The 12189-nt window shown below is 36.1% G+C and overlaps 1 protein-coding gene across 26 annotated transcripts in view; it reads right to left on the bottom strand.

The window, feature by feature from the left end:
- Positions 1-12189, bottom strand: part of CCDC18 (coiled-coil domain containing 18) — a 110259-nt gene that overhangs the window by 40258 nt on the left and 57812 nt on the right. For all 26 annotated transcript variants that reach the window (XM_060411794.1, XM_060411810.1, XM_060411758.1 and 23 more), the window contains 3 exons: positions 10022-10156; positions 9775-9852; positions 7018-7134 (listed from right to left, as the gene is read on the bottom strand). In XM_060411794.1, coding sequence (XP_060267777.1) covers positions 7018-7134; positions 9775-9852; positions 10022-10156 — 330 coding nt within the window. The remainder of the gene's footprint in view (positions 1-7017; positions 7135-9774; positions 9853-10021; positions 10157-12189) is intronic.

Below are 12189 nucleotides of genomic sequence, written 5' to 3'. Positions count from 1 at the left end.
TTAATGTACATTTCTTGGTTTATGATTTTTGCTAATGACTTATTAGTTGCCATGTATTTATATTTATTTTAGACTAGAAATGATGTTTGACAAAAAAGCAAATTTGAGCGATTTTCTTATTTGAGTTCAAAATGGGTCATAAAGCAGCAGAGACAACTCATAACATCAAAACACATTTTACTAATGAACATACAGTGCAGTGATGTTTCAAGAAGTTTTGCAAGAAGATGAGGAATGCAGTGGCTGGCCATCAGAAGTTGACAAAGACCAATCGAGAGGATCATTGAAGCTAAACCTCTTACAACTATATGTGAAGCTGCCCAAGAACTCATCGACCATTCTATAGTCATTTGGCATTTGAAGCAAACTGGAAAGGTGAAAAATCTCTATAATTGGTGCCTCATGAGCTGACCGAAAAAACAAAAAAATTGGCATTTTGCACTGTCATCTTCTTTTATTCTGCACAACAACAATGAACCATTTCTCAAATGAATCGTGACATGTGACCAAAAGTGGACTTTATACCACAACTGGCAACGACCAGTTCAGTGACTGGACCAAGAAAAAGACAAAACATATCCCAAAGCCAAACATGCATCAGAGAAAGTCATGATCACTGTTTGGTGGTCTGCTGCCCTTTGATTCAATACAGCTTTATTAATCATGGCAAAACTATTACATCTGAGAATTATGCTCAGCAAATTGAAGAGATGCACCAAAAACTGCAACAGCTGCACCAGGCATTGGTCAACAGAATGGGCCCAATTCTTTTGCAAGACAACGCCCAATGAATTGGGATATGAACTTTTGCCTCAGCTGCCATATTCACCTAATCTCTCATCAACCGACTACCACTTCAAGCATCTCAACAACTTTTTGCAGGGAAAATACTTCCATAAACAGCAAGAGGCAGGAAATGCTTTCTTAGAGTTTTCAGAATCCTGAAGCAGATTTTTATGCTACAGGAATAAACAAACTTATTTCTTGTTGGCAAAAATGTGATTATAATGGTTTCTATTTTGATTATTAAAGATGTGTTTGAGCCTAGTTATAATGATGTAAAATTCACAGTCTGAAACTGCAATTGCTTCTTCATCAACCTATTAATAGGGTTGATTCTTGGCTGATGTTTGAGAATGTGGCTTTTGAAACATTCCCTAAGTGATAGGATTGTTTTCCCTGGCTAGGACACCAAATCATGCTTTCCTTCTGGGAACTGGGAATTTTGATACCTATGGCTGTTCTTATGTGACCAGCTCCCTAATAAAAAGAGTCATAAGCAGGCTTCCTTGGGCAGACATACTGCATACATGTTACTGCATTTCACTTCTACAGAAAGAAGCATATTCTACGTGAATTCTCTCAGAATGAGGAAGAGAACATAGGAAGCCATAGATTCCTTCACACTGCATCTGATGTTATCTTTTATCCCTACTGATAATAGGCCATAGCCATGAAAACACTGCATAAATGATAGGTGCTGTTTAGTATATTATTGTTGCTATCATTGGCACTGTTTGTAAAATAATACTCCAGCAAAGCACTCTTGAATATTCTTGCTCCAGAAAACACATAAAGGAATAACCATCTAAGAAACTAAACTCATTCATTCCAAATATTTACGACTTTAATATGCTGGTCCCCAAAATTGCTTTAAAGCAAAAAAGTATCATTAACATCTGATACCTTTAGAGTTACCTGGAAGAACCGATTAAGAAAGGGAAAAAAAAAAGGCCCTTTGTCCAATAATCTAAATCCTACAAAGTGCCAAATGAAACCATTTTAAAATTGTATAAATAATACAGCATAACTTAATATATATTTTATAATATTTTTCACCTGTTCCCTAAAGTAAGGGGAAAGTTTAAATAAATGATATATAAATCAGATTTTGAAAGATGCAACCATTTAAAATCCTAATTTAAAGGACAATACCAAATATAAAATTTTACAAAATAAGATGGGAAAAAAAAGAACCCCATTTCATTAACATGAAAAACACTCAGGCAAATAGAGACGTGAAAAGTATTAGTATTAGAGTGAACTGTAGGTAAATCTTCTTTAACAGATTTCTTATTGTTGCCTATGTAATAACTTTTTAAATGAAGGAAAATAAACCCATTCCTTTGAGGCAAACAATCTTTCTAATCAGTACCAATCCAGAAGAAAGCAGTTTTGAACTCCTAAGAAATACTGGAGAAGAATTCTGATTTGGTTCTTTTTTCTGATTATCTGGCAGCCAAACATTCAACAGCAGCATTAAAAGCTTGAGTCAAATATTCTTTGTTTATAACAAGAAGCTCTTAAATTTCAAACTACTTCATTATATGATGACTCTTTACTAAAATTGGAGAACTTTAGATCTAACAGGCAATTATACAATTTCTAATATTATTATGACAATTCTTTTTAATGCTAAACTATCGTAATTTTGTCTGTATGAAAATAATTAATTAGCATAAATATGTATCATTAACATCTGTTTTGCTTTTCCTGGTAGCTCCTGACAAAACTACAGATCACACCTCCGCTGTAGTTTATTTTATATAGAACTGACTTGCCTGCAAGATAAGTTTAAACACTATTTTTTGCTTTACTGTAACATCCTGTTTTACTTTCTTATGCAAAGAAAAAAATGGACCAGTTAATGAAGGAAGACAAAACATTAGAAAAAAGATAAGGCCTAACCAAAACACTAAGAACCTAATACCACATAAGGACAAATAAAAATTTTATTTTAGTAACATAGCCACTAGCAAAATAATTTTAATTAAAAATACTGAAGTACCAAAGTACTGGAGCAGCCGTGAAGAGAGACCCCACATCCAAGGTAAGAGAAACCCAAGTAAGACAGTAAGCACTGAGAAATGGGATCAGAGGGCAGACAGACTGAAACTACAATCACAGACAACTAACCTATCTGATCACACGGATCACAGCCTTGTCTAACTCAATGAAACTAAGCCATACCGTGTTGGGCCACCCAAGACGGCCGGGTTATGGTGGAGAGGTCTGACAGAATGTGGTCTACTGGAGAAGGGAATGGCAAACCACTTCAGTATTCTTGCCTTGAGAACCCCATGAACAGTATGAAAAGGCAAAATGATAGGATACTGAAAGAGGAACTCCCCAGATTGGTAGGTGCCCAGTGGAGAAATAACTGCAGAAAGAATGAAGGGATGGAGGTGAAGCAAAAACACCACCCAGTTGTGAGAGGGACTGCTGATGGAAGCAGGGTTTGATGCTGTAAAGACCAATATTGCATAAGAACCTGGAATGTTAGGCCCATGAATCAAGGTAAATTGGTCAAACAGGAGATGACAAGAGTGAACATCAACATTCTAGGAATCAGTGAACTACGATGGACTGGAATGGGTGAATTTAACTCAGATGACCATTGTATCTACTACCGTGGGCAGGAATCCCTTAGAAGAAATGGAGTAGCCATCACAGTCAACAGAAGAGTCTGAAATGCAGTACTTGGATGCAGTTTCAAAAACGACAGAATGATCTCTGTTCGTTTCCAAGGTAAACCATTCAATATCACGGTAATCCAAGTCTATGCCCCGACTAGTTAACGCTGAAGAAGCTGAAATTGAACAGTTGTATGAAGACCTACAATACCTACTAGAACTAACACCCAAAAAAGATGTCCTTCTCATTATAAGGGACTGGAATGCAAAAGTAGGAAGTCAAGAAACACCTGGAGTAACAGACAAATTTGGCCTTGGACTACAGAATGAAGCAGGGCAAAAGCTAATAGAGTTCTGCCAAGAGAACGCACTGGTCATAGCTAACACCCTCTTTCAACAACACAGGAGAAGACTCTACACATGGACATCACCAGATGGTTGACACTGAAATCAAACTGATTATATTCTTTGCAGCCAAAGATGGAGAAGCTCTATACAGTCAGCAAAAACAAGACCAGGCGCTGACTATGGCTCAGATCATAAACTCCTTATTGCCAAATTCAGACTGAAATTGAAGAAAGTAGGGAAAACCACTAGGCCATTCAGGTATGACCTAAATCAAATCCCTTATGATTATACAGTGGAAGTGAAAAATAGATTCAAGGGACTAGATCTGATAGACAGAGTACCTGATGAACTATGGATGGAGGTTCATAACACTGTACAGGAGACAGGAATCAAGACCACCCCTAAGAAAAAGAAATGCAAAAAAGCAAAATGGCTGTCTGAGAGGCCTTACAAATAGCTGTGAAAAGAAGAGAAGCCAAAAGCAAAGGAGAAAAGGAAAAGATATAAGCATCTGAATGCAGAGTTCCAAAGAATAACAAGGAGAGATAAGAAAGCCTTCCTCAGTGATCAATGCAAAGAAATAGAGGAAAACAACAGAATGGGAAAGCCTAGAGATCTCTTCAAGAAAATTAGAGATACCAAGGGAACATTTCATGCAAAGATGGGCAAAATAAAGGACAGAAATGGGATGGACCTAACAGAAGCAGAAGATATTAAGAAGAGGTGGCAAGAATACACAGAAGAACTGTACAGAAAAGATCTTCATGACCCAGATAACCACAATGGTGTGATCACTCACCTAGAGTCAGACATCTTGGAATGTGAAGTCAAGTGGGCCTTAGGAAGCATCACTATGAACAAAGCTAGTGGACGTGATGGAATTCCAGCTGAGCTATTTCAAATCCTGAAAGATGATGCTGTGAAAGTGCTGCACTCAATATGCCAGCACATTTGGAAAACTCAGCAGTGGACACAGGACTGGAAAAGGTCAGTTTTCATTCCAATCCCAAAGAAAGGCAATGCAAAAGAATGCTCAAACTACCACACAATCGCACTCATCTCACATGCTAGTAAAGTAATGCTCAAAATTCTTCAAGCCAGGCTTCAGCAATACGTGAACCATGAACTTCCTGATGTTCAAGCTGGTTTTAGAAAAGGCAGAGGAACCAGAGATCAAATTGCCAACATCCTCTGGATCATGGAAAAAGCAAAAGAGTTCCAGAAAAACATCTATTTCTGCTTTATTGACTATGCCAAAGGCTTGGACTGTGTGGATCACAAGAAACTGTGGGAAATTCTGAAAGAGATGGGAACACTGGACCACCTGACCTGCCTCTTGAGAAACCTATATGCAGGTCAGGAAGCAACAGTTAGAACTGGACATGGAACAACAAACTGGTTCCCAATCGGGAGAGGAGTACGTCAAGGCTATTTATTGTCACCCTGCTTATTTAACTTCTATGCAGAATACATCAAGAGAAACGCTGAGCTGGAGGAAGCACAAGCTGGAATCCTGATTGCTGGGAGAAATATCAATAACCTCAGATACGCAGATGACACCACCCTTATGGCAGAAAGTGAAGAACTGAAGAAAGAGACTCTTGATGAAAGTGAAAGAGCAGAGTGAAAAAGTTGGCTTAAAGCTCAACATTCAGAAAACTAAGATCATGGCATCTGGTCTCATCACTTCATGGGAAATAGATGGGAAACAGTGGAAACAGTAGCTGGCTTTATTTTTCTGGGTTCCAAAATCACTGCAGATGATGATTGCAGCCATGAAATTAAAAAATGCTTACTCCTTGGAAGCAAAGTTATGACCAACCTAGACACCATGTTAAAAAGCAGAGACATTACTTTGCCAACAAAGGTCTGTCTAGTCAAGGCTATGGTTTTTCCAGTGGTCATGTATGGATGTGAGAGTTGGACTATAAAGAAAGCTGAGCGCCAAAGAATTGATGCTTTTGAACTGTGGTGTTGGAGAAGACTCTTGAGGGTCCCTTGGACTACAAGGAGATCCAACCAGTCCATCCTAAAGGAGATGAGTTCTGGGTGTTCATTGGAAGGACTGATGTTGAAGCTGAAACTCCAATACTTTGGCCACCTCATGCGAAGAATTGCCTCATTGGAAAACACCCTGATGCTGGGAAAGATTGAGGACAGGACGAGAAGGGGACAACAGAGGATGAGATGGTTGGATGGCCTCACCGACTCGATGAACACGGGTTTGGGTGAAGTCCGGGGGTTGGTGATGGACTTGGAGGCCTGGCGTGCTGTGGTTCATGGGGTCACAAAGAGTTGGACATGACTGAGCAACTGAACTGAACTGAAGTACCGAAAATATTTAGTTGAAACCAAATATTAATTCACAAAAATGAACCTATATCTATCAGATTTATATTGGCATATCACTCTACCACCCTTTAACTTCCACTTTACTTTAAAAGCAAATTATTACTAAAAAAAACCAGGAAAGTTACTGATACAATGCAAACTTCACAAAATTTAAGTTTATCAATTTGAATAAGGGTATTTATTAATAAAAGGATTTATTTTACTGAATAAATGCTTTATGAAGAAATAGTTTAGGCTTATTCTCATCTCTTTTGTGTTTATTTTCTTCTATCATGTTGACAATGTAATTCCCTATGAACACATACTTTATCACCTTTTAAAGCAAGCTAATAAAAAATTAAAATATTTTCAAAATAATTTGGGACCCCAAAGTCACTACTATTTTAAACATAAATGTATTTATTTCAAAATCTGTAAAAGAATATTTGCCTGAGGCAAAAACTCAGAGGCGTATTTATTAGCTTTGTGTTCTGGATAATCAAAATGTACTTTTTTCAGCTGGCCCTCTATCAGTATGCTCTGGGGCCATTTATTTATTCAGCCAGCATGGATTGGGGAATATCCACTGATTTGGTAAAATATCTTTATAAAATCACCTGTTACTAACAGAATGGATGGACTATGAATCAAATAATATTTTCTAAAACCTAGCTATATGTGTATATGTTCAGTCACTCAGTAATGTCTGACTCTTCCCTTTGTGACCCCAATGACTGTAGCCCACCAGGTTCCTCTGTCCATGGAATTTTCCAGGCAAGAATGCTGGAGTGGATTGGCATTTCCTGCTCCAGGGAATATTCCCGACCCAGGGACTGAACCCAGGTCTACTTTGTCTCTTGTATTGGCAGATTCTTTACCACTGCCACCTGGGAAGCTACATGGGATGAAATGTTAATTTACTTACCTCTTCAGATTTCTTCTTTAGCTGTTTTTCAAACTTTTCTTTATTTCCTTCTAATTGGTTCAAATGCAAGGCAAGTTCTTCCTTACAAATTTCCAATGCTGAATCTAGTTGTCTGACCTAAGCAGCAAAAAGGAAAAAAGAAAAATCAACTAACACTAATGAATGCTTATGATATGCTCAATATTTTACAGTTGTCTCCTAATGTTACCTCACTACCTCAACCAATGAATATATAGTCCAACTTCAGATATAAAGCACTATTAAAGAAGAGATTTATTTAGAAAACTAATTATTATTGCAAACCAGGAAGCCAGAGACTGGAGTCCTGAAGAATAAACAGCCATGAACAAGTGAGGAAGGGCATTTAGGAAGAGCAAAGTACATTCAGAGACAAGGCCTGTGAAAAGGAGTAGTAAGAAGTTGGCAGGAGCTTAGGGTACCAATGGAGAAGACACTGGCAACCCACTCCAGTACTCTTGCCTGGAAAATCCCATGGACAGAGGAGCCTTGTAGGCTGTAGTGCATGGGGTTGCTAAGAGTTGGACACAACTGAGCAACTTCACTTTGACTTTTCACTTTCATGGACTGGAGAAGGAAATGGCAACCCACTCCAGTGTTCTTGCCTGGAGAATCCCAGGGATGGGGGAGCCTGGTGGGCTGCCGTCTCTGGGGTCGCACAGAGTCGGACACGACTGAAGTGACTTAGCAGCAGCAGTAGGGTACTAAAAGCATGAATTTGTAAGAGAGTGGTATTGGAGAGGTGAGACTGGCAAAATAGACTGGGGCCAACTGTCAAGGACCTGTAGGCCAGGCACCCTAAAACATTTTCTAAAAAGGTAAGCAGTATTTAGACCTATTCCTTAAATTCCCTTGATCAAAAAAAATAATAGAGTACAAACTGGTGTATTGTACTAAAAATACTATGGTGTGAATATTCTGAAGTCACTAAGAAAATGAAATGTTTTTGTCAGCTAAGAAAAAAAAATAAGAAGGAGAGGGCTGTTTTTCCTTTCAATTAGTTAAAACATGTTTAGAAAGGCAGCCATGTAACTTGGTTCAAGTGTTCATAAAACTGTAAATGCTTCATGCTACTGTAACCTTAAATAGCAAATGAGCAAAGAGCAACTCAAATTCAGTAAATTTCTTTCAGAATCTGCCTATATACTCCATGTCCCCCATCTGTTAATGAGATTCATTCTTCTCTTGATTCCTTCTTTTTATTATTGTAATTCTGAGTTTCTTGGGAGAGATTTTTTTCTCCTCAATGCTAATAGCCTTTTAATAAGTAGTCATGAAAGTGTGAAAGAAATTTCAGCAAAATAAGAAAAAATAGAAAACCGCTCCCTCTTGCAGATAATATTCTACATCATGAAATTATCCTTACAACTCTTATTTCTAAAAGGAGGATCTTGAAAGACACACAGTTGCCAAAGCCTGTTCCTATAGCTTGTGAATATAACAACAGCTTAAAAGTGTGTAATTCTGAATAATTATCTTTGTTAATAAACTGCTGCTATAAAAATAATTTTTAAATTGTTTTATGAAGGTATAACTATTTACAAGTTTTCTTTCTTAAGCATGAGAATGAGCATTGGTACTTGTATCAAATTCTACACACAGGAAAAAGAAATCTGTCAGAATATCACACCTGATAAAAATTAGCAATGCAAAAACTTATTCGGGCAAGATTCATCTCTGGATTTTAAAAACTATTGACTATAAGCTTGTTGAGAAACACGGCTTTCAACATGGCCTCCAAGAATCATCCCACATACTGCCTATTAATTATAAAGGAAAAATTGTGCCCTGAAAATGGTGAGATCTGGCAGTAAACTTTACATAAGGGGTCAAGGGAATTCCCTGAAAGTCCAGTGGGTGGGAATCTGTGCTTTCATTGCCAAGAGCCAGGGTTTGATCTCTGCTGGGGGAACTAAGATCCCATTAGCTGCACAGTACAGTCAAAAAGAAATAATAATAATGAGGAGAAAACATTGGATATATAGTAATTACTTAGCAAACTCTGAGTAACTTAGTGTGTGCTAAGTATTTTATATCCTCATTTTAATTAATCCTCAAATCCACCCTCTTCTAGTGCATTGTTATTCCTATTTTAAAGATTAAGAAGTTAAAGTTAACAGAGTTTAAATAACCAAGCCAAGGTTACAGTCAGTTAGTAAGCACACTGAAGCCAGAAATGAAACCCCAGTTAGTTTAGCCCCAAAGCCCATGCCTTTAACCATAAGGATATATATACTGTTAATAGCAACAAAACTGTATTTTACTCAGAAATTCTGGATTTATCCTCTATTTAATCATATAGCACAACTAGTAAAAAGAAGCAAAACTCTACTGTTTGTAATTTCATCTCTCTTCACTTCCTCTGTTAATATTTTACTGGCAATGTTAGTAAATACCTACAGTTAAAAAAAAACCAGTTTTTGGTAAAACAAAAAAAACAAGTCTTAAGGCAAAAAGAAAGGAGATTAGATAACCTATAAACTAGGTTGTGATAATCTTACAGATAATATTATAGATAAACTATAAACTAATTATCAAATAATTAAGATCATAATTCTCATTGAAAAAATATACTAAAGAAACTAAGTTCATTCATTTAGGTAAAATTTTTACTACTTTATTCATTTTTAAGTAAAAGATTTTTACAATTTATAGAGTAAACTAAAAAGCCACAGGAATGTCTCTATTAATAAAAAAAATTAAAAGAAAAAAATTTTATTTAAGTATTAGTATACTAACCTTGATCGTTTCTTCAGATACTTGGTTCTGTAATGCTTTCAAAGCTTCATCTTTCTTCATATTTTCCTTTTCCATTTCCTAAAAACATACAGATTGGTAGCAGAAAATAAGTAAGAGTATAAATATTTTAGCATTAGTAACAAGTTGTTAAAAAATTGATTCGATTAGAATTAAAGGAATGTTAAAAATACATAAGCTTAAAATACCAATCAACTTTTAAAGAGCACTTTTATAAAGATGATTTTACCCCTTTGCTTTCTGTCAAGAGTCTGTCTAGTGATTCAAGATGATGTTGTTTACATATTATATCTTGCTGCAACACAGACATAGTCTTTTCTTGTTCTTTAAATTGTTGTTCTTTTTTGTCTAGTTGAGATTCAAGCTAAAAACACAAACAGGGTTTATTAATTTTCATGTTAACTTTTTAAAAATCTAAAACATTTTAAATACAGTCCGTTCTTCAACGAAGTAGGTTTAAACTGCCTGAGTCCACTTATACATGGATTCTTTTCAATAAATGTGTACTACAGTACTATACCACCAGAGGTTGTTTGAATCCACAGATAGGAACCATGGATAAGAGGGCTGCCTATAAAGTTATATGTGGATTTTCAACTGTGCAAGAGTTGGCACCCCTAACTTTCACATTGTTCAAAAGTCAAATGTACACACAAAATATAATACTCACACGTTATATTACTATTGAAATTACACAGATGATTGCATTTTGCCAAATTTCCTTTAGTTTCCCTCCTTTTAGAGAAGAAATAGGTCTTATTATTTTCCTCCCTCACCAATACTATACTGAAATTGTTTTGTATCATTCTCTACTGTGTTTCAGCTTCATGCATGTTTTCCGTGCTTTTAACTACATATGTAGACCCATGAATATAATGTAATTTTCTGTTTTGAAAATTCACATAGACAATATCAACACTTGTTCCAAGTTTCGGCAACTAGTTTCTTTCACTTAATATTCTTTTAGGGCTTCCCTGGTGGCTCAGTGGTAAAGAACCCACCTGTCAATGCAGGAGGCATAATATTGTTTTAAATATTTATCTGTGTATCCATATACAGACCTAGTTCAAATAACAGAATATTCCATTATAACAACAAACTACAGCTTGTTCACTCTTCTACTTGGGAATATTCTTTTTCACTACAATGATAATGTTACAGTAACAATCTTTGTATGTATCTCTTTATGTACATGTATTAGAGTTTCTTTAGACCATACCACCTAGAAGTGGACTTCCTGGTTGTAGGATATGCACATTTCTAACTTCACTAGTTGTTTCTTTACAAAGGGTATCAAAATTAATACTTTCATTAGAAATGTTTGTCTTTACAACTTCACCACTAACAGACTGTTGTTATCAAATATCCAAAAGTTTCGTGAAGACAAAATATGAATAAACTGATATGTTTATATGAATATTTATATATATTATATAAAATGTATAAAAATCATTCATATATGATACATGCATACATATACACTATAAAAACAGAGCAGCAACAAGTTAGCTAAAAGTTATTAAAACCAAAGAACTGTGAAATGGAAACACTCAAATGAAAACAACACATCATAAATTAGAGGAACAGGAAGAAAAAAGACTGAAGTGAACAGAATATAAGGGACCTGTTGGACACTATCAAGCAGACCAAGGTGCACATCACAGAAGTCCCAGAAGGAAGGACAAAATTCAATAATCTCTCAAGATAAAAACACTTAACAAATTACGAACAGAAGGAAACTACCTTCACAAAATAAAACCCTTAGATGAAAAACCTACAGCTAACACAGTCAATGATGAAAGACTGAAAGCTTTTCTTCTATGCTCAGGAACAAGAAAGGGATGCTCCTCTCACCACTTCTGTTTAACAGTCCTGGAAGTTCCAGCCACAGGATTTAAGGAAGAAAAAAAAAAGGCATACAAATTGGAAAGGAAGAAGTAAAACTATCTGCTGGCAGATGATATAATCTTATATATACTGTAAAAAAACAAAACTTAAAGATTTCACACAATAAATCTGATAAATGAAATCAGAAAACCAGAGGATATAATTTAACACAGAGAAATCAGGGGCATTTCTATACATGAACAATGAACAATCTGAAAAGAAAATTACAAAAACAATTTCTGTTATAGTAATACCAAAAAGAAAAAAATACTTAAGAATTAACCAAGGAGGTAAAAGAGTTGTACAATGAAAATTACAAAACACTGATGAAAGGAATTAAAGAAAACATAAGTCAAAGTGTTAGTTGCTCGGCCGTGTCTGACTCTTTGTGACTCCATGGACTGTAGCCTGCCAGGCTCCTCTGTCCATGGAATTTCCCAGGCAAGAATATTGGAGTGGGTTGCTATTCCCTTCTTCATGGGATCTTCCCACCCCAGGGATCAAACCTGA

The sequence above is a fragment of the Ovis aries genome, chromosome 1 (assembly GCF_016772045.2).
Source record: "Ovis aries strain OAR_USU_Benz2616 breed Rambouillet chromosome 1, ARS-UI_Ramb_v3.0, whole genome shotgun sequence".
In the NCBI taxonomy this organism is placed as follows: domain Eukaryota; kingdom Metazoa; phylum Chordata; class Mammalia; order Artiodactyla; family Bovidae; genus Ovis; species Ovis aries.
This window is presented reverse-complemented; position numbering and strand designations above follow the sequence as displayed.